The following is a 26878-nucleotide window of genomic DNA, read 5'->3' on the forward strand; positions in this document are numbered from 1 at the left end:
TAGGCATATGCAAGAACTCAAAAAATATTCCTTTCTTCATGGGCATTTCTATAGTGCTCATATAGTATCAAAGTACTTCACAAACAATTAATTTGTTCTTCACAACACATCTGTGAAAGCAGGTGATGGTATTTACCACCATTTTACAGATGGGAAACTGAGGAGAGAATAAGGCCAAAATTATCAAGTGCCCACTAAGTTTGGGTGGCTAACTTAAGATAGCAGGGCCTGATTTTTTCATAGTTCTTAGCACTTTTACAACACTAATTGACTTTAGTTACAGCTGTGAGCTCTCAGCACTTCTGCAAATCTGGCCCCATGCCTCTCATCAAAACCCAGAACACGAGGAACACAATCAGTGACCAGCTGTGAAAATGTAAACGACTTGCCCATCATAGATGAATTCTATAGCAGAGAATAAAATACAGTTAGCCAGAGCAGCATTCAACTGTCTCAATCATGAGACACTCCTCTTTTCCTGCAATCCCTTGCTTCATTTACTATGTATATTTTGACTTCTGCCATAAATGAGGCAAGAGGCCTACAGACAACAGCTTCACTCACTACATAACCCTGATTCATGTCCAGTGGAGCAACAATTTTTTATACTGATTGAGACAGGGGCCCTGTGGAAAAAAATAGTATTTAGTTACATGATTGCATTCTATCATAGTGCATGTGTACGGGAACTGAATCAAGGTTACATCCCACACTCTCTCCAACTGAAGCAACATATACCATTCATCCAACAATCACTTCACTATGTACAAATGACCATGTAGAAATAGTATTTTAATTATTTTGGAAAATGGACAGGTTTCAGTCTCCACTGGAGACCAATTCAAATGGAGATTTTGATATATACGGTGTAGTAAGCCCAAGCCAGATTTCTGATTGCAAAAGACTCATCCTGAAACAAGGCTCTGTGGAGGTGGCTGATGAATATTCTTTAGACGTAGCTGTGGAGAAGATAATAAGGCATATTTTTTTATACATTAAACTGTTGTTCTCTGAATTGGTCCTGTATACAGCCATCCCTAGCAATACTGGAAAAACAAATTTTGAATGACAGATTTTGTAAGTGGCACAAACATATAATGAACATGACATTTTTTTAATGTGGATAAAAATATTTTAGTCCCATTTCTGCAAATTTTATTGTTAGAGCTAGCAATCAAATGCTCAGTCAAAACTTCGTTTCTGGTCTCTATTTCTGAATCGGTTTCTATTAAAGCTGCCACCTCGCCTCCCATTCCTGGAGTCGTAGAAGCCTCTGCCTCCTTCTCGCTGGGTTTCTGCCAACTCAGGTAATTGAGTTGCCACAGTCAGATGCCAGTGTTTTGAATCCTGCCATTTTCCCTGGTAAAAACAAAATTAAATACTGTATGTATTTGAACTTTATACATGTAAGAACTTGACATGCAGACAAAACTTGCAAGAAAGCAAACACAGTACATTTTACAGCTTTATAAAATTGTGCAACTGCAAAATTGAGCACAAACAAGGAAAAACTACTTATTTTTAAATACTAGTTTGTATTTGCTACTAACTAAAAAGTTTGGACTGGAATTAAAAATAAAATATGAAGCATAGGAAACATCTGATTCCAGATTTTGTGAAAACAAACAGTTCTGAGTTAAACAAATCACAAACCTCTAGGTCTCAATTATAGAAATGAAAGTGTACATAAAGACAACCACTTAATGTACACATGAAATAAATAGTACAAGTACATGGCATCAAGGAACCCTTGGGGTCCTACAAAGTAGAGGTTCCCATTTTGAGGACTCTGGACCACTACTAGTCAGGCACTGGAGAAACCGGAGATAGTTCTATTGCCTTGAGTGTAGATCCAGCCAGGAATGGATGCCTCAGCATGAAGTGGGAGCTGCTAGTAAGGAGTTATAGAGCAGCCTCAAAAGTAGAGGCGGCATCTCTTCCCCCTCTCCTGAAACAGGAGTGAAGCTATAAAAGGAGCTGGAAGAGCCACCAACACCCTCAAGACCCACCTCTGGACCAGGACCTGCCACCACTTTAGGACTCTAGTCTGAGTCAATGCTGGGGTTGGGAGTAGGAAAGCACTGGGGGCGCAATCCTGAATGAAGGTAGGAAGACTGGGGGACCTCTGCATGGGGCAAGAAATGGCTGGAGTGGGAACCCTAAAAATTGGAAAACCAGGCCCCCAAAGGAGCAATAATTACAGTAGATTTGATTGTCAGGAATTTGTTTTTGGAGAAGAGCAAGAAAAACCTGAGTTGCAATTAGGGAAAATTGTCTAAGTTGTTGATCTGGAAGGATTGAGAGAATTCCATTTTAGTTTGTGAAAAACATTGTGGGGCAATAGGTAGAAGTGGGAAGGAAATGAATATAAGTTCAAGTGATGAGAACCAATTCTGACAAAAGGAAAACTGGATTTAGAAATCATTTGTGGAGGAAATCCATTTTGATTTGGGGCAAAATGAAGTTATGACAGGGAACTGCTTTTGATGTAATGGTGAGAACTGGTTCTGGCTACGGAGTTCAGTCCGCCAGCAGTGACAGGGAGGGTGGGGAGGGGATCCACAAGATGGTCCACACTATGAAAATGTTTGGGAACCCCTACCATAAATTAAGAATTACTGAAATAAAGAGAATACCTGTATTTGTCTAAGATCCACTGCAGGAATATCAAAACACACACCCTAAAAAAAAAAAAAGTTTCAAGTGGATACCAGAAAATCTAGACCTTGTAATCCATAGTTTCAGGTAACACTGAAGTATTTGTTAAGGTACACAACCTTTAGGGAATAGAGACAGTTTAATGAAAGGGATCTGTGAACTTTTACTTTCTGAAGTCAAGTTTAACTTGCTTAATATTTGGGAGCTAAAGCAATTTTACCGTTGGAAAAAACCTGACACATGGAGCAGCACAATGTTTTGCACACCTACAGTGCCTTTCATACAAGATCTCAAACTATTTCACAGGCATTAAGCAGTTCAGCACACCTGCTTTTACATCATGTTCTTCACCAATTCTTCCCTAGATAACATTTTCTCTTTCCTGCAGAGCCACTTCTTTCCATACATATTTTCTTACTTCTCACCAATATTATTCTTCCTTTCCTAAATTGTTGTCCACTGTCTCTTGTGGCTCAGATTGTCAATTCTTTTCAACAAGGAACATTTGATCTAAGCAGACAGATGTATACGTTTACTGTGGATTTAAATAATCAAATATAGAATGTAAACTTCATTAAATGTTTATTTCAGTCAGGGAAGAAAGGATCCTAAAACAGTAGGTCACAAGATCAGTGAAGGCAACACCACAAATACTATCACAAAAATTCACACTTTACAAAGACAAAGAACTAGAGCAGAGGTCCCCAAACTGTGGGGTGCGCCCCCCGTAGGGGGGGCACATGGAGAACTGTTGGGTGGGGGCATGGCTGGGGCACAGGCCAGCCCCCACGCAGGGCAGGGAGGGAGCACCACCCAGCTCTGCTCCCGGCCGCGCCCTCACCTGTGGCCCCAGTATCCTTACCCATCAGCATCCGTCCCATTCCCCCCCCCCTTTCCCCAGAGTCGCAGCTCCACTCTTGCCCTGGCTTGGGGGGGGGGGGGGAGAGGGAGGGGGAACGGATGAAGTAAGGGGGGGTGACCCTGAAAAGTTTGGGGACACTGAACTAGAGCAATCCAGTTTAGAATTGACAGTAGAAAGGTCTAGTGCCATAAGTGTCCTGAAAAGGGATTTTAGAACTGGAAATTACTTACCAAGAAAAAATAGTTGGTGAACTACGTATGAAATTCTGACAATATTCAGAAGCCCTGCCTTCTGAAAGTTAATATTTCCTTCAAAATATGACTCCATACTTATCTCAGGAGTCAGTAGGAGAGGATTTTTCTTTAAAAACAGTTTCTAAATGCCAATGCATTATCATACAACTGTATTCTAAAGGCTGAATGGAAAGGTGAAGTTAAGCCAAGAAAGACTTATGAAAATGAAAAAAATATAGTGATTTGGTCTATAATTTTATTCTTCCTTGAAGTCAATCTTTATAAATGGATCAGCCTACAAAAAGTTGGTTCTATACCTACTGTGACAAAGTTCCTCCTCTACCTTGGTGGGTCCTGCGCTTATTGGCGGATTTGCTCGCTTCACAGATTCACCCTGTGGGTCAGGAAACAGTCCAGAGACCTTCCCCTCTGATAGAAGCTACAGTCCAGGTCAATTCCTCTGTGTTTGATCAGGAGTTGGGAGGTTTGGGGGGGAACCCGGGCCCGCCTCTACTCCGGGTTCCAGCCCAGGGCCCTGTGTACTGCAGCTGTCTAGAGTGCCTCCTGGTACAGTTGCACAACAGCTACAACTCCCTGGGCTATTTCCCCATGGCCTCCTCCCAACACCTTCTTTGTCCTCACCACTGGACCTTCCTCCTGATGTCTGATAATGCTGGTACTTCTCAGTCCTCCAGCAGTACGCCTACTCACTCTCAGCTTCTTGCACACCTCTTGCTCCCAGTTCCTCACACACACTTCCTCTCCTCTGGCTCCTCCTGGCTTGACTGGAGTGAGCCCTTTTATAGCATCAGAGAGGCCTTAATTAGAGTCAGGTGCTTAACTGCCTCACCTGACTCTTAGCAGGTTAATTGGAGTCAGGTGGTCTATTAGCCTGGAGCAGCCCCTGCTCTGGTCACTCAGGGAACAGAAAACTGCTTATCCAGTGGCCAGTATATCTCCCTTCTACTACTCTGCTGTTCCCAACTGGTCTGGGTCTATCACACTACCCAAGTCGTCCTCACAATTTGTGGCTTTACAATATTTTCCTTTCAAAAAAGTGCTTCTCCCCTATTGCTGTGTGACCCATACACATAGGGAAAATTGTTTATAAAGATGAAATGGTAAAAATGCCTACTTGCTCTACAGCGTTATCAAGCACACAAAGTAAACCTGAAGAGATTAAAAAAAGTTTCTCTAGTCTTTCAATTTTAGGTGTTACTTTTAATAAAAGATTGACAGAAGCGTGATATCAAAATTGACAGCATCCCTTCAATAAAAGCCATTTATCTGACATTTACTATGAGCACTAAGCACAATGCCAGTGTCCATAGGCACTGACTTCCTCTCTACCTGGGGGGTTCTTTATCCTGCCCTCTGCCCAAGCCCACCCCACCCCTTCCTCCAAGCCCCCACCCCAGGCTCCACCCCCACTCTGCCCTTCCCCATCTCTTCCCCCGAGCACGCCCCATCCCTGCTCCTCTGCCTCCCTCCTGTGCCTCCTGCATTCCCCGGAACAGCTACTCTGTGGAGTACAGGAGGCGCTTGGAGGGAGGAGTTGATCAGCGGGGCTGCCGGTGGACAGGAGGCGCGGAGCTTGGCTACCTGTGCGTGCTAAGCACGCGCTAATTTTTTTCCATGGGTGCTCCAGCCCTGAAGCACCCATGGAGTCTGCACCTATGCCAGTGTCCACTACATTTAGTGGTTTACCTGTTTGGATATTTACATTAAAAAATAAATTAAGCCCCTCCCTCAACATTTCAGTTCAACAGAGTATCTTGTTCCACTATAGTGACCCCACTGACCATAAACTGCTGCATTATTAGATCAAAGATTACTATGTCCAGCCCCTCCTCAACCAGAGAAAGGGTGACTTGACAATCAGGCCTCGAACTGTAGAGGGAATAAGTCTCTCCTGCCTTTTAAGAAGACACATCTACAAACTTAAGACTATAATAAGCAAAACTATAAAGACTGATCGTTGCATCTTACCATTTTTCCCTTGAGAAGACACATTCTGTTCACTTTCCTATCAATTTCATCACCCAGCTGTTCTCTTAGTCCTCGCCAGGCATAGCTTATGTTGTTTATCTCTTCTGAGCATTGCAATGTCATTGTTACAAATCCCTGAAGGATAAAAAGGCAGTACATGCTCACAGTAAAAAAGAATAACCTCAATACATTCCCTGAATACTGATCAGCATGCATCCAATGAATTTGCATATTTAGAATTTATAAAAGGTTATTAGATGGCAAATATGTAGATTTGAAGACAAACAGACAGTGGATAGACATGACATTTTGGCGCATTAATACATATGTAATACTTCCAGCTTCACTATCACGTCTGTAAAGTTTGTATTGCCAGAAGCAATGCAAAGAGGCTGTTGAATGTAAGGAAAGTGAAAGATTATGTATAAAAAAACCTGCAATGGTAATATCTTTTGTATATTTTATACTGAAATAAAAAAAAAAACACCACCACACACTCAATGAGCAGCTCAAGGCACCTCTGACAGAATTAAATACACAGTCCAATTAAAATGGCAGATGATCCACACCTTAACAGAGTCAATACAACCCCACTAAACATCCCCTTCTCACAAAGCCTTAGGGTATGTCTACACTACGAGGGTATTTCGATTTCACTTAAATCGAATATGTGGAATCGATATTGCAAAGTCGAACTTGTGTGTCCACACTAAGGACAGTAATTCGACTTTGTGAGTCCACACTAACGGGGAAAGCGTCGACATTGGAAGCGGTGCACTGTGGGCAGCTATCCCACAGTTCCCGCAGTCCCCGCTGCCCATTGGAATTCTGGGTCGAGCCGCCAATGCCTTCTGGGTAAAAAAAAGGGTCGAGGGTGCTTTTGGGTAATTGTCGTCATCCGTCTGTCACTACCGCCCTCCCTCTCTCCCTGAAAGCGCCGGCGGGAAATCAGTTCGCGCACTTTTCGGGTCAGTGACAGCGCGGACGCCACAGCACTGCGAGCATGGATCCCGCTGCGACCATCGCTGCAGTTGTGGCACTTGTCAACGCCTCGCAGGTTATCATCCACCTTTCCCAGAGGCAGATGCAGATGAACCAGGCGAGGAGGCTACGGCACCGCGGTGAGGGCCTGAACTCTGAGAGGGGCACAGACCTCTCACAAAGCACGGGACCCAGCTCCGAGGACATCACGGTGACAATGGGCCATCTGGATGTTGTGGAACGGCGATTCTGGGCACGGGAAACAAGCACTGACTGGTGGGACCGCATAGTGCTGCAGGTCTGGGACGAATCCCAGTGGCTGCGAAACTTTCGCATGCGGAAGGGGACTTTCATGGAACTTTGTGAGTTGCTGTCCCCTGCCCTGAAGCGCAAGGACACCCGGATGCGAGCAGCCCTGACTGTCCAGAAGCGAGTGGCCATAGCCCTCTGGAAGCTTGCAACGCCGGACAGCTACCGGTCTGTCGCGAACCAGTTTGGCGTGGGCAAATCTACCGTGGGGGTTGTTGTGATGCAAGTAGCCAACGCAATCGTCAAGGTACTGCTCTCAAAGGTAGTGACCCTGGGAAACGTGGAGGTCATCATAGATGGCTTCGCCGCGATGGGATTCCCAAACTGCGGTGGGGCTATAGATGGAACTCACATCCCTATCCTGGGACCGGACCACCAGGCCAGCCAGTACATCAACCGAAAGGGCTACTTTTCAATGGTGCTGCAAGCACTGGTGGGCCACAGGGGACGTTTTACCAACATCAACGTTGGATGGCCGGGCAAGGTTCATGACGCTCGCGTCTTCAGGAACTCTGGTCTGTTTAGACGGCTGCAGGAAGGTATTTACTTCCCGGACCACAAAGTAACTCTTGGGGATGTGGAGATGCCTACAGTGATCCTTGGGGACCCAGCCTACCAGCTAATGCCCTGGCTCATGAAGCCCTACACTGGCGCCCTGGACTCTGAAAAAGAACTCTTCAACTACCGTCTGAGCAAGTGCAGAATGGTGGTGGAGTGTGCTTTTGGACGTCTCAAGGGGAGATGGAGAAGCTTACTCACTCGCTGTGATCTCAGCGAAACCAATATCCCCATTGTTATAGCTGCTTGCTGTGTGCTCCACAATCTGTGTGAGAGCAAGGGGGAGACCTTTATGGCGGGGTGGGAGGTTGAGGCAAATAGCCTGGCATCTGATTACGCCCAGCCAGACAGCCGGGTGATTAGAAGAGCCCAGCGGGACGCCCTGTGCATCCGGGAGGCTTTGAAAGCCAGGTTCCACAGTGAGCAGGGTAACCAGTGACTTAAGTTTCTGTACAGAGAAGCTGAACCTGCCCCCGTTTCTTTACCCAGTTAAGGATGACTATCCTCTCCAGTTACAGACCCCCTCCACCCCCTTCCAAAAAAATAAAATCAGTTTTACTTTTGTTATTGAACACCGTTGTCTTTAGTACTGTTTTCGCGGGAATCTTTGAAACCGGGGACGCAGACTGTGGTGGGGAGCGGGTGTAGTGTACTGATGCAAATGATCCTTCTAAACTCCAGGAATGACAGGATTCACAGTGGCGGACTGGTTGTTTCAACGGAGCCTGCCAGCCCTCCTGAGTGGGACTGCGTATATGTGGGGGCTATGTGACTTTATGGCAGGGGGAGGAGGGTTACAGATCCCCTGCTGCGTGGCTCTGTGATCCAGGACAAGGACCGCTGCATACGATCTGTAACTGCCCTCTCCCGCCACAAAGTCACAGAGCAACTAACCCCCCCCGCCCCCCACAGAACATGAAAACCACCTCCCAGACTGACCAGGGTAACTAGTCACTGCACTGTGTATGTGCCCTGCTGCTGGACCTGCCCCCGCCTCTGTAGCCTGCTAAAGGTGACTGTCCTGTCCAATTACCAAGCCCCTTCCCCCCCTTCAGACAGACTCTCCCTCAAAACAGCCTGACTGAAACAGTAATGAACAGAAACGTATTTTTTATTAACAACCACACATGAAACTGGGGGGTGAAACTTGGACGGGGGCTTGGGTGAGGTGGCCAGGAAAGGACTTTTCAAATTTTGGGGAATGACAGCCTTCTGGTGCTTGAGCAGTCTGCAGGGGTGGAGTGAGAGTTTTCACGGACTCTTCCGCCCCTCCTTCTTTGGACTTTGGGCGAGGGGGATATGGGACTTGGTGGCGGGGGAGTACGGTTACTCATAGACTGCAGCGGGGCTCTGTCCTCCTGCCTCCGTTCCTGCAGAACATCAACAAGGCGCCGGAGCGTGTCCGTTTGCTCCCTCAGAAGTCCAAGCAGCGTTTGAGTCGCCTGCTGGTCTTCCTGCCGCCACCTCTCCTCCCGTTCCATGTGTGTCCGGTGCATTTGGGACAAATTCTCCCTCCACTGGTTCTGCTGTGCTGCCTGGGCTCGGGAGCAGCCCATTAGTTCTGAGAACATGTCCTCTCGCGTCTTCTTCTTCCTCCGCCTAATGTGCGCTAGCCTCTGGGAGTGTGATTCCAGGCTGGGTTGGGAGACAGTTGCAGATGTGGCTGTGGGAATGAGGAAAAGGCAGTGAATTCCTCCGAAAGATAAATGTAGTTGTGAATCAAGAACCTTGATTCACAAGAACATAGACTTTCTCCGTGAACAAGACCATGAACCACACCTATCACATGCGCACTGAGGACAAGGTCGAATTTTCAAACCTCGCCTTCAGTGCCTGGGCTTTTGCACTGCCGAACTGGGAACCGGGGCAGGACACGGTACTCTCTGTAGCAGGCAAACATGGTAAGCCGTAGACTTGTGGCAAATTAAAACTTTAGGAGTACCACTGGCCTCCTTTCACATTGAAAGCACTGCCAGTCTGTGCTGCCAGCAATCGGCCAAGCAGGAACTCTGGCCCTGTCCCACCCCCTCGCGGATGTGCCAGGGAAAGATCCCTGGATGCTGGCCCTCTCCTGCCCCCACCGCGTGGCTGTAAACCAGCGGTCACAGTTCTGTAAAGGAACTTGTTGCAAGCAGTCCCAATACTAACAGTCCCCTACCTAATTCAAAGCAGGTTGTCATGAGCGACATTACTCTCATGAGGATCCCGGAGACCGAGATCCAAAGGATGCTTCGAGAAAGCCTGCAGAGACCGGGGCCCTATGCCGCCATGCTGTGCAAGGCACTGATACCAGAGTACCTGCTTGTCTCCTGGCGCGGGAACGTCTCGTACTTCGGAGGACCAAGTAAAGCCGCTCTCCCCAGGAACCTGATGAACAGGCTATCCCATTACTTGCAGGAGAGCTTTGTGGAGATGTCCGTGGAGGACTACTGCTCTATCCCCGGACATATAGACAGGATTTTCATCTAGCTGCAGTAGCAGGGACTAAAGAGTGGAGCAGCTTGGGCAGCACAATCATGCACAACCGGACACTGTTTGATTTTTTTTAAATAGTTGTTACTGATTACTTAAGCGCCCAGGGGGAAGAAATCATGAATCACAGATTGTTATTAGTCTTAATATTCAAGTTTTGTAAAAAATAAAGGTTTATATGTTTAAAGCACTTACCGCTTGATCCTTCCCCTGAATCTGTGTCCGGGTTACATGCTGGGGAGGGTTGGTAGGGGATCTCTGTAAGGGTGATGAAGAGCTCCTGGCTGTCGGGGAAATCAGCTTGGTAAGCGCTGTCGACTGCCTCGTCCTCCTCATCTCCTTCCTCATCTTCCCCGTCCGCTAACATGTCCGAGGAACCGGCCGTGGACAATATCCCATCCTCAGAGTCCACGGTCAGTGGTGGGGTAGTGGTGGCGGCCGCACCAAGGATGGAATGCAGTGCCTCGTAGAAACGGGATGTGGGGGGCTGGGATCCGGAGCGTCCGTTTGCCTCTTTGGTCTTCTGGTAGCCTTGTCTCAGCTCCTTGATTTTCACGCGGCACTGCGTTGCATCCCGGCTGTATCCTCTCTCTGCCATGGCTTTAGAGATCTTCTCATAGATCTTTGCGTTCCGTCTTTTGGAGCGCAGCTCGGAAAGCACGGACTCATCGCCCCACACAGCGATGAGATCCAAGACTTCCCGATCAGTCCATGCTGGGGCCCTCTTTCTATTCTGGGATTGCACGGCCATCTTGGCTGGAGAGCTCTGCATCGTTGCCACTGCTGCTGAGCTCGCCACGCTGTCCAAACAGGAAATGAGATTCAAACTGGCCAGACAGGAAAAGGAATTCAAATTTTCCCGGGCCTTTTCCTGTGTGGCTGGTCAGAGCATCCGAGCTCGGACTGTTGTCCAGAGCGTCAACAGAGTGGTGCACTGTGGGATAGCTCCCGGAGCTATTAGCGTCGATTTCCATCCACACCAAGCCTAATTCGATATGGCCATGTCGAATTTAGCGCTACTCCCCTCGTTGGGGAGGCGTACAGAAGTCGAATTTAAGAGCCCTCTATGTCGAACTAAATAGCCTCGTGGTGTGGACGGGTGCAGGGTTAATTCGATTTAACGGTGCTAAATTCGACAAACTCCTAGTGTAGACCAGGCCTTAATTTCCCCAAATAATTCCACACTTGAATCAAGCAAGCCTCAAATGTCCACTCAAGTCAGTTTTGTAGCATGTCCCCAAAGATATAGCATGTGCTATTTTGGGCCAAAGAGGGATGTGAACTCCAAAGTCAAGGGACAGTCAGCAGCTACCAGGAGCTGACTCAAATGCCAGGATAGCTCAATTAGGTGATGGCAATTGTGGTAGTATTGCATAGGGAGATAGATGGTTCCCAAGTAGGCAGATGAGGTATTTAGGGCTTTATAGTCACAACCAATATCTGAAATTCCAGCTGGACACTAAGTCAGCCAATGCAGATTCCAGAGCATTAGAACTATGTGCTCACAGCAAGACACTCACTTAAGTGTGTGGCTGCCTTTTACCCCAGTTTCAGGCTATGTTTATACTAGCAGCGCTTTATTGGAATGCTATACCAATCAAGCACTCCTAATGCGGACACAGCTATACTGGCAAACTTGTGTTTTGTACCATAGCTTTTCTGGTAAAAGTCCAGCTTTGCAAGTATAGCTGCATTTACACTAGGGACTTCTGATGGCACAGCTATGTCTGTCAGGGATCACACCTATTCACACCCCTGACCAACACAGCTATGCCAGCAGAAGTCTGTAGTATAGACATAGCCTTAGTTTGAGTTGTTTAAGGTGTAGCCCTACAAAGCACAGTGCTGCAGTATCATCAGTAGTAAGATGTGCATCCGAGTAAAAGCATCAACCTCCCGATTAGACCCAGATGGTCCCAGCCACTGCTATTGTAGGCTCATGTAATAGCAGCTGGAAGTGTAAGACGACCTTCATAGCAAACTTGATTTGCCAATCAATATAATCTGCACCATAACCCCTGGTTACTTCCCCCAACCTCGGATTACCTCAAATTTCGGATTACCACTTTCATCCAGGCCCTAATCACTACTATATATATAAAAAAAAAACCTAACTGCACCCCTTGGGTTAGATGACAGAGTGAGAAAGAGCACACATGTGTGCTGAAAGCACTTACATCCAGGCCCCCTTCCATGACCTTTTAACACCAATAAACAGGAAGGTAGTAAGATGGGATCTCTGCAGCAGAAGTTACAGGAAACTATGCTGGGATCTATGAAGAAAGAATGAAGCCACCTCATGGCAGCCCTGTGTCTGCAATCAAGTCTACACCTCAATTAAAATATCTAATGCAGCTGATCTAGTAAGTCAGCAGATACCTGATCTTTGTCCATGGCTAGGAGGAACACCACCACTGAAATTTCAACGCTATGACCAAGTTCAAAACCAGGACAATGACAAGAATCCAGAAGATCTAAGCTATCTAGATTCAGAGTTCTCACCAAAGTATTTTCCATAATAAAAGTTTAGAAAAGGGATTGTAATTGGGTCAGATAGTTACCATTAAATAATGGTTGGAACAAAGCTTGTGCACATAATGTGAGTGTTCAGCATTCTACCTTTCTTAGAGGAAATTACAGTCTCTACTGACAAAGGACCCCAAACTTCCTCTATATGTAAACTACCTGTACTAATCAGCTATTTCTATTCCATGAATGGGGAATTACAAGCAGTTCATGCTAGTGTCAAAAGTCAGACTTACTATGGGAGAACAAGCTTGTCTATAACCACCAAATGTGTTCATGAAATTATATTTCTTCTAGTTAGACTGTAGCTTCATGTAAATTGAGAGACATGTAAATTATACCAAACATGCTCACATTCAGATATTTGAAATCCAAGATTTCGACAAAAATAAACTAAATATTCTTACCACATCTGAGTTGAGCAAGGAACGCTGTTCAATGGAAGTAGCCCCAGAAATATGGGCTAGTGCTGCAGCCAGAGCTTCAACTGCCCCCTTTTCCTCTATTAGCCGCTGAGCTGATTGTTTGAAATAGTCAATGGCAGTTTGAGGAACAGAATCCAAACACCTAAGTATTTAAAAGCAAGAACGTTACTTGGCAAAAGGCAAATTTAGACACTGGAATCTGGGAGCTATGGGATAGATGAGAAATTGCAAGAGACCCAAACTTGATCAACTGATATCCGTGAACAATTTATTTCATGGTCATCTGAGACAAATGGATGGCAGGAGACAATCCAAAGAGTTATTATAAATGAGAATGATGTGATGACAAGATCAAGGGTCACTGAACATACCTGATGGCATCTTTGCTGGAAGCCTTTATTATATCTGTTGCAGTAGGAACACCTACACGCTTAAATGTAATTCCCTGCAATTAAGAGAAAATGGAAGAGTAGGAAGTTTACAGACTGTTCAGAACTGTATTATAGCCAACTAATGCTGGAATTCAGTTCAATAAGCATTTACCCTTAAATTTCCTTTGCCTATAGTTGAAAAAACTATATATTGCGCACATTTTCTATAAAGCACTCTGACACAGAGGTTAGCCTGGCCTTAAGTTTCCTATGTGAATTCCTTGGACTAAACATGCTTAGAACCTAATTGAGGAGACACTTGGGTTAAAATTCATATTTAGAGAGACAGGATGTCCTACTGTACTAGTAACAATTTAGATTGCCAAAATGAGTATTTTAATTATTTGTCACTATTTCTATAGCTTCCCCTCCCCCCATTTCACTCAGCTTACCCACGAAAATTGGCTAGTCTATTTCACTTTTTTTCCAGTCAATTTAATTTATTTCACTCATTTTCAAGGATGCTGCAATGTTTGGTTAGCGTGACTATAGGGAAATGATGTTCCTTGAAAAGAAGGAAACTATTTCCCCTGGAAGCTTTTTAAAAACGTGTGTTTCTGTTGAATCTAAACTGAGCAGGCACCCTCCTTTGAACATAATTTCATCTAGTGGCACTGACATACAAAAATTCTCAAGTCCATCACTATTAGGGTGATTTAATCAAATGTTCTCTTTACTTAAACACGGTTAAAGGAAAAATGGTATTCAAGAGCTGGGTTTTTATTTTTAAAAGGGCAAATAGAATAGTTATTAACACCATATTCTAGCTTTATTTTAAAAAGTTTGTCTTAACTACATATCTCAGGTTCTGTTAGCTGTTTAAGGAAGGTAATCACCTCACATTGTCAGTATGCAAGAACTAAAAGCAATGCCAAGTGTTTCTTGCATGAGCACACAAATATAAATTTCTTTACCAGTCAATAAAGACTGATTTTGATATCAAAATCACCTATTTCATCTCTAACTACTCGCTTTGTCTATTTTGAAATCCTCATAAAAAGATTCCCCATGAACAAAAACAGAAGTTCTAAACAAAATTGTAAATTAAAATAAGTCAAACTTAAAATTTACTTTAGTGAAGTATATGCTATTACACAGCCTTTATGTCAAGGAGTTTCACCCTTAACTCAGCAGATATGTCTGCACTGAAGAAAAAAAAAAAAAAAGTCAGTTCTTCACTTAGAAGCCAACTTAGGTTAGCCAAACCTGGGTTTAAATTTCAGTGAAGACACAACAGGATGGCATTTAACTTGGGTTGGCAGCTTGAGTTCAATCCCAGGCTCTCATATTGTCTTGAACCCAAGCTGCTACCTCAATTAAAAGCCAAGTTGTTGTGTTTTCACTACAATTTAAACTCAAGTTAGCTAATTCGGGCCAGATAACCTGAATTAAGAACACATGTTTTTTGCAATGTAGACGTAAACTAAGTGCTCAGAATCTTGTGAAACTTGAAACAAAAGCATAACATTTACCGTATATACTCGTTCATTAGTCCGTTCATTTATAAGCCAACCCTCCAAGATGGTTAGGTAAAAATAGCAAAAACGTATGACCCTTTCATAAGCTGACCCTATATTTCAGGGGTTGGCAAACTTTGGGTCCTGGCCCGTTAGGGTAAGCCGCTAGTGGGCCTGGACGTTTTGTTTACCTGGAGCATTCACAGGCACGGAGCCCCTCAGCTCCCAGTGTCAGCGGTTTGCCGTTCCCAGCCAATGGGAGCTGCGGGAAGTGGTGCGCCACTTCCCGCAGCTCCCATTGGCTGGGAACGGCGAACCGCGGACACAGGGAGCTGAGGGGCTCCGTGCCTGCAGACGCTCCAGGTAAACAAAACGACAATGTATTAGATATTCAATTCAATGATTCCATAGAGTTTAAAATCATCAAATTTTGGTGTAGACACGTTTATAAGCCGACCCCCGCTCTTTGATCCATCACTTTTTTACCAAAAATATTCGGCTTATGAACGAGTATATACGGTAAATATTTATCATCAAAGAGAAAGATACCATGTGGAACAGCATATACCAATTACACATGTGGGTGACAAGTGATTATCCAGTAAGAGGAAAAAGGGGAAACCAGCTAAACTTCAGTTAGAGGGTAGTGCTCACTGTATGCTTCATAACAATCTGATTATCAAATAGTGTATGGATTGCAGGATTTTGAGCTATCCTAACACACTACATACATAAAGTGTACATGACTAAAATGATACTGTACTGCTTTTTGTTCCACATGTCTTAGCTGACTTTCTTCCTTTCGCTGATAAAAACAGATACACATCCCAGTCTGTCCAGCTCGGCCTGTGCGTCCAGAACGATGAATATACGACTCCACATCCTTCAAGAAAAATACCTTTATTACTTTTGTAGTCAGTCAATTTAGTGTACACACAAAGGTCCATGGAAGCTATTACATTAGTGTTTGGAGATATATTATAATAAATTGTATCTGAGAAATTAATTTTTTTTTTAATGAATTAAGTCAAACTAGGTAAAAAAGATCCCCATAAACCTAGGTTAAATATTGCTCAGAGCTTAAGTTACAAGCCCGGGCCAACTATGTGCCACTATGCTTCTATCATCATAGGGAATTCAAGCAAAGGTTTCAATTTGCTCTTGTGCAATTCCACGTATAGCTAAATACCACACATATCACATTTACCACAGTGTACAGGATGAGAAGTCAGCATGTCCCCAGCTACGTTGAATAAACCTAGGTTTTGTCTGTATTCGCCTAACTTCATTCAGAGTTCTCTCTCTCCACTGGGCTCTTCTTCCCACCCAATTGTGTTGCTCTTGCTAGCCATTCTATTCTACTGCCTCTCCAAATTCTTTTCAAATTTTCAAAGCACCATACACTGCTTTGGAGGGCAGGATTTTAGTCAACTTTACTCAACAGTTAATACATTAAACAGAGCTAGAGCCTTGCCAGAGCTCATCAGAGGGCATTTTAAAAGGAAACACCCCTAAAGGTACCTTGGACTCTACAACTGATGCATCCTAAGTAGTATTCTGATCAGGAGACTACCTCTGGTTACTATAAGCTTCCTTACTGCAAAACTATAATAAGAATTGTGTGTGTGGTGAATACCACAATTCAATGCTACTTTATCAATCACATGAAAACAAATAGAGGACTACTGTATACATTACAAAAGACACACAACATACCCATTTCCTACCTTCGGTGGTGAACTTTGTACAACTAGGTCAACTTCAGGGATATCTAAACCACGGGCAGCTACATTAGTTGCAACCAGAACTTTAAACACTCCATTTCTAAAACCTTTCAATGTTATCTCCCTTTGTTTCTGAGGAATGTCACCATGCAGCGACTGGCAATCCTGTAAAACAAGATTATTATGACAGTGTATAAAAGGCACCACGCTATAGGAAGGATACTGAAAAACTGAAATATTTTAGTTTACATAGCAAAAAATTATGTCAATACTTAGCTTTTATACAGTGCTTTTTACCCTTATAGCCCAAAGTGCTTTACAAAAGGTAGGAAAGCATTATTCCCATTTTACAGATTAGGAAATGGAAGCAACAGGTATCTTGCCACAACCACACAGAGTCAGTGTCAGAGCTAGATCTAGAACTCTGTCCCAGCTTCCAATCCAGTGCCCTAGCCAACAGACTTTGTTGACGTCCCAAAATAAAACATAAGAGCTACCTCTAATGCAGTTCTATTCACACTATTGTGCCACTATATCATCAATGTCATTTAGCTGTCTTTAGCTAGAAAGACACACAACCTATGCTCCCTTCAAAAGCAGCAAGGGCAAAAGTACCAGTAATTCTTAAAATATAAAAATGATTTTTAAAAAAATGAGTAAAAAAAGAGTTTAAAAATAATCATCTTTTAGACACCCACACATCTGCCTGAAAGTTTCTTTACCTATTATTACAAACACCCAAAATTAACATAACTGAAAGATTAGAGACTATTGTTTCTTTATTTTGTGCACTTGACAGCATTTTATGTATAGTCAGGGCTGGTCTACACCAGAAAGTTACACTGATCCAGCTACATCACTCAGGGGTGTGAAAAATCCACACTGCTGAGCAACAGTCAACTAAGTCCCCACACAGACAGCACTAGGTCAATGGAAGAATCTTCCACCAAACTAGCTACCACCTCTTAGGGGGACAGATTTACTACGTTGACTGAAGAACCCTCTCATCACTGTAGTAAGTTATCTACACTGAAGCACGACAGTGACACAGCTGCAATGCTGTGCTGCTTCCATGTTTTTAAGTGTAGACGTAGCCTCAGTTTTCTTTTTGTCTTCCACACAGGAACAGAGAAGGATTATAAACCACAAATTGGATAAGGACTTAGGGGCCGCTATAGGACCTAAATTCTTTTAAAATGATTACATTTCAGATTAATGCTGCTTTGTAGAGGGTATGGGTATGTATTCCTCCAGCAAGCTGATATATTAAGATACTAAAACAAAAACAGCTGGAAATATTTTTTTCTCTTACCTGCCAAGATCAGAGTTCTGCATTTCCCATGCAACAGGTGATATCACTAACACCAACAGAATGCAGGAAAAGGCTCCATGCTCAGGTTTAGCTGTTAGTGAGATCATCTAATAGTGCAGGAGAAAAACACTCCTGAACACAGGTGTGGCAGGTAAAAGCTTCTCAGTTCCCCCCAAAAAGTAGAATGCCATACTACTTTCTATTCATGCTGTAATGGATCTGATTGCATGGTATTGATTTTAATAATTGATTCAGATTGGAGTTGTACTAGGATGATATTTACCACCAAGGGATTTACTGCAATACCAGCACTCATCACTAATGTCAGGGTGATTTGCTGATGCACCAGTATCTCAAATGCTAGTATTAGCACTAAAATCAACTATCTTCATTTCTCTGCAGACTTAGCAAGTGCTGTGGCTTGAGTCTCAGAAATAAGAACTGAAGACCTCTATTCTGTGACGCTAGAAAGTCTGAGAACCCCCCTTTTTTCATGCCCCAATACAGATTTAAATTAAGTTTATTTCAAATTCCTCATGAAACAGTTAATAAATAATGAATGTAATAAAACAAATTAACCCCTAGTAATTAATAACTAAAGTAACAAAACAGAAGTAACCCCTAGTAACTGACACTTCTTACAAGAGGTGCATCCCAGTCAGTCACTGAAACCAGTATTCTGTGCTAGGGTCATAGTACGTTAACCACACTACGAACTGCCGTCAGAGTAACTCCCATGACTACAAATCACCTTCCAAAAGATGCATCAGAACCTTCACTGTTGTCATAAAAGAGGTTACTCATCTTCTTCAAAATGTGTTGCAGATGTACGTATGTGCATGGCCTGTGCACCGGTGTCAGAGTTTTCCTTACTGGTATGCATAGTGGCAGCCCCATCCACTGCCAAGTTCCTCATACCCTGACTTCAGAGCATAACCTGCAGAACTCCTCTTTCAGCTTCTTCACACTAGAAGCCATTGGTAGACTCCAATGCAGGGAAGAATATAATGTATAATGAATATATGTGACATCTCGAACAACAGTTACAAGGTGAGTAACTGTTTTTAATTCAAGTACTTGCATATGTCCATTACACTGTAGGTGACTCCCAAGTGTTATCCCAGGCAGTGGAGCTCGGAGTCTAATTGAAAAAGCGACTTGACTGCAGGACCACTGTCCCTACAGTTGCATCTTCTCTCAATGTGGCAGACAGCACATAATATCTGATGAATATATGAACAGAAGACCACTTTGCCACCCTACGTATGCCTATAATCAGGACATGTGCCACAATTGCTGCCAAGGCCAAAATGTGCTCTGGTTGAGCATGCCATGAGTTCACCAGGAGGCTCCCTCTAAAAGCATAATACTGAGATGCAGCTGGTTGAGAGTCTGAATAGTGACTGATTGAACTTTCATACACTGCATAAGAAACTCAAAAGGGCTTTGTCCTATCCAAGTGAAAAGCCAGATCTCAATGAACATCCAGGGGGGTGAAGCCGTCACTAATCCTTGTGAGTATGTGGCTTTGGGAAGAAAACTGGCAGCTATACAGTCTGCTTCAGATGGAAATTAGATACTACTTTCAAGAGAAATTTAGATGTGGTCTAAGTTGAACATTGTCCTTGTAGAAGGTGAGTATGGCAGATCAGTGACCAATGCACTCAGTTATCCCACTCTCCTAGTAGAAACAATGGCTACTAAGAAAACTACCTACCAGGTGTAGAAGCGTGCACGATGCTAAAGGTTCAAAAGGAGTGTCCAACCGAGCAGATAATGCTAAACTGTAATCTCAAGAAGGAGTTAGGTTCCTGGCAGGTAGAAACAATCTATCTAGACCTTTCAGAAATCTGGTTGTGATAGTAAGACTAATTTCACTCACTCTGTCTATGCGAGGCTGGATCGCTCAAATAGCCACCAGATGCACTCACTGACTCAAGGACCTCTTGATGCCAGCTGGGAGAGGGTACAGGGATGCATAATGGTTAGAGGGGCCCCTGGGTCTGGTATTTACATTCTAGTTCACCAAGGACTGTCACATGAGGTTTGTACTGAAAGTCTATGTCACACTGGTCATCATAATCTTTGAAAAACGTACGCACAGATAATATATAAAGACATATGCACATATACACTGGAAATTATGCATATAAGGCAGGGATGGGCAAACTTTTGGGCCTGAAGGTCACATCAGCATTGTGAAACTGTATGGAGGGCTGGGTAGGGAAGGCTGTGCCTCCCCAAACAGCCTGGCTCCTGCCCCCTATCCGCCCCTTCCCACTTCCCCCCCGATCCATCCAACCCCCCCTGCTCCTTGTCCCCTGACCGCCCCCTCCTGGGACCCCACCCCCTATTCAACCCCTTCTCCCTGTCCCCTGACTGCCCCCACCCCTGAACCTCCGCCCCATTCAACCGCCCCCTGCTCGCTGATGCCCCGGGGACCTCCTGCCCCTTATCTAACCCCCCACCCTTACCATGCTGCTCAGAGCAGCAAAAGCTTGCAGCCCCGCTGTAGCCAGCCATGCTGCCCAGGAGGAGCAGCGGGCCAGAGCGCTGGCGGCGAGGTGAGGCGGCGGGGGAGGGGGGAAGCGGAGGAGGGGCCGGGGGCTAGCTTCTGCGGGCCGTAGTTTGCCCACCTCTGGTATAAAGCCTTGTAGTTAAAGGCAGGTCACCCAGTGGAGACAGACTCCTTCAGACAGGAGATGGGAGACACCTATCTCCCTAGGTTACCACTGTGTATCTTACAATAGAAGTCTATTAGCATACTAGTCAAATGCTAATGAAGGAAAATTAACAGGAATGAGATAAACAGCAGGGTAACTGGCAATACAGAGTTGCACACTTGCCATAGGATAAGTTTTTCCTACCAGAAAGGATGAGCTTTTTGGCACCTGTGTTTTCGGGGGGGGGGGTAGCCTTAGCCCAGCTCTACTGGCTCCTCTCATTCATCATGGCCACAACTAAAGAGCCACATGTAGGATGTAAATAAAAAACCATTCAAACTGCTGGGATGAAACCTGGCATTTATGTTCCATTTGTTTGGCCACAAATAGAATGGAGAAATGGGTTTGCCAGAATGTTTCAGCTGCCTGTAAAATGGCTTCATTGACAGGCGGGGCTGCCTTTCCTGCCACAGTTAATAGAGAATGTTGATCAGCTCGTACGTGTTCTCCTCCACTAGCTCAGCTTGGATGCCCAGGGAAGCTGCTGCTCTCCTGGGAAGCTCCTGATGTCAAAGTCACAGCAGGGATGATGCCTCTGGTACCAGAGCCTCTTCAGATGAGGAGGAGGATGCCTAAAGGGGAGACAATGGAGATTGCTCCCAAGGTTGATCCTGTAGTACTGGGGCAGGCTCCAGCTCTGAAGCAAGGTGAGGAAAGTCCTGAGCTTGAACATACCAACCATGTCAGGGGTCTCAGTACCAGTACGAGAAGTGAGTGTGAGCGTGAGTGAAATCTAGAAGCTGGAAGCACCGGGCCCTAGGCATGACTGGCCCAAACGTCCCAATCTGTGGTTGAAGTCTTCTTGAACCCATGCCAGTGAGTGCAGGAATGAGATCAGGAAGAAAGATCTGAACTCTGTGTCAATACCCAGAAAGCCTACCTCAAAACTTGACGGAGAATCTGGGAATTCCAAAAGGCAGCATGGCATGGTACCGGGAAGGGTCTTCTGTGACCTCAATTTATATTTGCATCAGGGGCATGGTATCAGGTGAACCATGGATGGCTTCCTAGCTGCTGGTAATATGCGGTGTGGAGGATCTGGCACCAAACCAGGAGGAAAGAGCCAATACCAAAAACAGCGCATTCTAGTACAAAGGGTCTTGACAACTGCACTAGTCCTCAACAGGGAACTTTGCCCTGAAGCAACAGTGACTGCAGTACCGACAGGCATAAGAAGTCCCTGGCTGTGGCACATAGGCGCCGACTCCGTGGGTGCTCTGGGGCTGGAGCACCCACAGGGAAAAATTAGTGGGTGCTCTGCACCCACCAGCAGCCTAGCTGCCTACCTCCCAGCGCTTCCTGCTTAGGACTTTCCAGGAGGAAGGGGGGGAGGAGTGGGGATGCGGCACGCTCAGGGGAGGAGGCGAAGAAAAGGTGGGGCAGGGACTTGGGGGAAGGGGGTGGGATGGGGGCAGGGCGATGGTGGGGCCAGGGGGTGCCGAGCACCCACTGGGAACAGTGTAAGTCAGCACCTATGCAACGGCATTAACCTCTGGTTTAGTCAGTAGGGACATAGGCTGCTGTCCCACTGCGAACAGGAACGACTGCTCTGTTGCAACCAAGGGAGCCAGTCTCGATGGTCTCTGGGAGGGCACCAGAGTAGATGGCTCAAGTCTCTCTGTATGAGCCAGTATTGGGCAGTAGGGAGCCAAAGGGCACACTCCACCATTGGTACCAGAACATAGTCTGTAGAGAAGTCCCAGGCACCGGACTTTGAAGAGCCCGACGCCAACTTTTTCTTGCGTTTCTGGAGACCAGGAAGTCTTGGGCCTCAAAGACGACAGCACCACAGACAGGTATCTCCTAGGGCTCCTGTCTGTAGGACAAACCAAGGAAGCACTGCAAGAGAGAGTAGAAGAACTTCACTTGACGATCAATAGGGTTCCAATACCGGTCTAAGGCCAGCCACCTTCATAATGTAATGGAGATACCCAACCATTAGTTTCTTTGTCCTGATCTTGAAACCACAATGAATAGAGCACCTATCGCTAATGTGAGTCTCACCTAAGCACTTGAGACTGCACAAATAAAGGTCACTGACAAGCACAAGCTTTCTGCAACCTGAGCAAGTTTTAAAATCTGGGAACCTTGGCATATGCTCCCTCAGTACCAGGCGGGGCATGGATGCCCTGCTGACTGGAAAAAAAGGTTAAGAACTAAAAAATTTTATTTAAAATACAACAAAGCCAAATAAAGATTTTAAGCATCAAGTGACAAAAAGGAGTGCCACTAGGTACAAAAGTTTTTGTTGACAAGGAACACAAATGCTCTGACCTCAGAGGTTAAGAAGGAACCAAAGGAGGGTTCTTCCCTTTATACTCTCACTTTGGAGCTCAGCTGTGGATGGTGCCACCCCTACGGAACCTCTAAGGAAGACTCTTCAGCACCATAGGGGAATCCAACATTTAAGTCTACAATGCTGTAGACTAGGGGTGGGTAAACTTTTTGGCCCGAGGGCCACATTGGGGACTAGAAATTGTATGGCGGGCCATGAATGCTCACAAAATTGGGGTTGGGGTGCAGGCTCTCGGGTAAGGCTGGGGATGAGGAGTCTGGGGTGTAGGAGGGTGCTCTGGGCTGGGACCGAGGGGTTTGGAGAGGATCAGGGCTGGGGCAGGAGTGCGGGAAGGGGTGCAGATGGGTTCAGGCTCTGGGGTGGGGCTGAGGATGAGGAGTTTGGGGTGCAGGAGGGTGCCCCAGGCTGGGATCAAGGGGCTTGGAGAGCGGGGGGGGGAGATCAGGGCTGGGGCAAGGGTGCGGGGAGAGGCTCAGGGGTGCAGGCTCCAAGCGGCGCTTACTTCAAGCGGCTCCCAGAAACAGTGGCACGTCCCTTCTCCAGCTCCTACATGAAGTCGTGGCCAGGCGGCTCTGCACGCAGCACCACACCATTGGAGTGCCGGAACAGGGGCGAGCTGCATGGTGTGGCCTCCAACCCAGCACCCTGGCCGGAGCGGGGTGGGGCGGCCTCCAATCCAGCGCCCCGGCTGAAGCGCCAGAGCGGGGCTGAGCCGCTAGTGCGGCCCCCGACCCACGGGGCCATAGTTTGCCCACCCCTGCTGTAGACTCTGGGCTGATCTTGTTATATCAAAATTCTGAAACCACGTGATAGTTCAGTTACCTCCTGCCCAAGTTTGCCTTGTCCCCATAGAAAGAACGTTACACTCTTGCAGATTTAGTTAGCGTGGGTCTGATGCCAGCCCCATGTTGATAAACAACAGACTATCTTGCAAAATAACTAAGCTGTCATACCTGTTTAAAAGAAGTATTCAGGGCCAGTTCATTTGCCTCCTTTTTGGTCTCACAAAAGACTATGGTCCGTCCATGACTGCCACTGTAAACCTGAATGACATCTCCAATAACTGCTGCTTTTTGAGACCAGTGACACTCTATAGCCAAATGCTGTTGAAGAAATATTCTACCATTTAGCTGGCATAAAAAAACTTAAATAAAGTCAGGTTTTAAAAATATTTAGTATATATTTGAAAATGTAGACTCCAATATAAGTACAAAGATGTTATCCTTTGAGGAATGTGTTCAGATTAGACAGAATTAGATTAGACATACTATTAAAATATGTCAAAGCAATCAAATATATGGATTTTTTTGCCCACTATGATTAGACTAAAACGGAATAAAAAGGTGTGGTTGTAGGATGAAAAATTAGATATGTTGCAAACAAGTTTCCCCACATAGAGAGAAACCAACAATGAGCTGATCTTCCACAAAGTAGAGTCAGGTATACATAATTCCACCCCCTCGCCCATATTTTATTTAGATATAGATATTTACTAGAGCTTTATGGAAAATTACATAAAAACAATCCATATTTTGAAGATAATGGTTTAATTAAAGTCAATTCTTTGTGACAATGGATTTTGGCATTTTTCAGTCCTACTGAAGCAACCATATTGTGCCGTACTGACCAGTCAAAAATAAGTTTTAGGATAAACTGTTTAAATGGAAGTGTCTACTTCGTCAGGTAAAGAACATTTTAACTAGTTTGTGTTTTTAATATTTAAGTGTTTATACTGTGTCCAGCACTGTAGTAACTGAATGCATATCAAAGAGTGTCTTCAATAGGGTGGCACACCTTGCAGTGTTTGAAGTGGCACTGTGAAAGCAGATACTTCCAGCCAGAAGACTAGGTGATTTCTAATTAAATAAAAAGCCTACTGCTTCAAAGGGGAAGGAGGGGGGAGGTTAAAAGTAAAGGAACATGCTAAGACCAGAAATAGCCAATGTAACAACAGAGAATGATGTTCAATAACTAACTTTGCTTTAGTCATGAGTAAGATCACCAGCTATTTCAGGAGAAAATATAGACATTCCACTTTTACAACAAATAGTTTGAGTAGTTGTAACAAGTTCTGTACCAAAAGAGTATTACATTTCAAACTATATTTCCAAGTTACACCAATAAGAAAGATATATTTGTGATGTATTTTCAAATTCATACCATAATAAAGTATACATAACATGGAAAAAAGGAAAAGGGAACTAAAAATATGCCACACTAGCCAAGTTACTTACTTCTACAGTCACAGCAGCTTTTTGAGTCCTCTTCCCGATGAGGTCAACCTGTTCGTATCTCGATTTCATGTATTTCTTAGCCACATCATATACCCAATGTGGGCAAGTTGCAGAAAACAACAATGTCTGGGGATTGTCTTCAGAATCTTAAAAACACAATGATCTGTTTTATGATCTTGGTATCTAAAATCCTAAAGTGGCATGTTGATTCAGGCCAAATTTGCCCCACGTACTCTTGTGATAGCTTCAGATATATAAAATATGGACAACATTCTATTCGTGTTGTTTTCATGATGAGAAGTACTCTAAACTGCTGTACTCTTTTCCAACCATTCTGGGAAAGTGCTCACTTTTGAGCCAACTTCCAGATGAGTAGAGTTAAACGTACCTCCCTTGGGTATTAACACTGATCCATGTCAGTAAAGTAGAAGAAGGTTTTTCTTTTGAGCAACATAAGATGTTTTTGCCTCCACCCTCATAGTAAGTGTGCAGCCATCCTGTTCAAGAAGGGAGGTAAAAACTCCATGTATTTATGCAGACTATAGCTTACCAGGCCATCATACCAACCCATAAAACATCATTAGCACCACTTTTTCTTTTAAGTTAAAAAACAAAACCCAAACCTACTTTAGCAAGATCCAACTACTAGTACCATTCAGAAAGCTGCTGTGACACCCACACAAGACAAAAGTAACGTTTGTGACACTGGCAGACTAGGTGCCTGCTCATGCCAAGGAGTCACTGAACACTGACAAATGCGTAACTGGAAATCAGTCTGGCTCACCTGTGTGCTAGCATTGTTAAAATAGATGTTAAGTTGATAAGAACGTGTTTGGACTTTATGAAATGCTCGTGAGTTGTTGCATGCATTAATCTCACTTATATTATCTGTTACTGTTTTATAAGACGGGGTGGCCAAACTTACTGACCCTCCAAGCTGCATATGACAATTTTCAGAAGTTCAAGAGCCGAGGCACACTTGCCAGGGCTCGGGGCTTCGGCTCTGCAGGAAGCACCTGACAGAGCTCAGGGCTTTAGCCCCACTCCTGCTGAAGCCCCAAGCCACAACAGGTCCACCCCATGGGGCTGAAGCCCCAAGACCCTCCTCCCCACTGGGCAGAAACCCCTATCTCACCACCCCACTGCAAGGCAGAGGTCCTGAGCTCTCCCACCCAATCTGGTAGATGGAGAAAAGGGGAGGAGTGGGAAGCTCTGTGAGCCACACTTTAATGGTAAAAGAACCACATGTAGCTCACGAGCCAGTTTGGCCATCCCTGTTATAAGGTAATATTTAAGTGTTTGCTTTGTAACTATAAAAGTGTTTGCTATGAAACTAGAAACCCCCTATCCCACTCAGTCAGGAGAGAAGCATTACCAAGCGTGAAATACTAGTTTACCACAAGAGGTGTCATCATCTGCCCAACAAAAGGCCTACTGAGACTAGACAAACCATTGTGGAACATCAGTGGACAAAAGATTTTGTTGATTGCTCCCCCCCACACCCATGAAGGGGGGATGTGCACAAACCCTCTGTGACCCTACAGCCCATATTCTTTATAGAGATATTATATGAATATAGCATAAGATATATTTGTGACACACTGTGCCTCGAGGGAACACCCTGCACCCCCATATTCATCCTTCTAATATGATTTTGTGGCATCCAATGCAAAGTTTGTCATGTCGGG

General features: G+C 44.9%; 1 protein-coding gene across 1 annotated transcript in view; it reads right to left on the reverse strand.

The window, feature by feature from the left end:
• Positions 1–1182: 1182 nt before the first annotated feature.
• LOC135881199 (nucleolar RNA helicase 2-like) overlaps positions 1183–26878 on the reverse strand; it is a 42568-nt gene continuing 16872 nt past the window's right edge. Inside the window, exons 7-15 of the mRNA XM_065407752.1 lie at positions 25191–25336; positions 23910–24059; positions 16629–16790; positions 15665–15784; positions 13385–13458; positions 12996–13155; positions 5743–5877; positions 2637–2681; positions 1183–1359 (exon numbers count right to left, since the gene is read on the reverse strand). Coding sequence (XP_065263824.1) covers positions 1183–1359; positions 2637–2681; positions 5743–5877; positions 12996–13155; positions 13385–13458; positions 15665–15784; positions 16629–16790; positions 23910–24059; positions 25191–25336 — 1169 coding nt within the window. The remainder of the gene's footprint in view (positions 1360–2636; positions 2682–5742; positions 5878–12995; positions 13156–13384; positions 13459–15664; positions 15785–16628; positions 16791–23909; positions 24060–25190; positions 25337–26878) is intronic.

This window comes from Emys orbicularis, chromosome 7 (genome assembly GCF_028017835.1).
Source record: "Emys orbicularis isolate rEmyOrb1 chromosome 7, rEmyOrb1.hap1, whole genome shotgun sequence".
Taxonomy (NCBI): Eukaryota; Metazoa; Chordata; order Testudines; family Emydidae; genus Emys; species Emys orbicularis.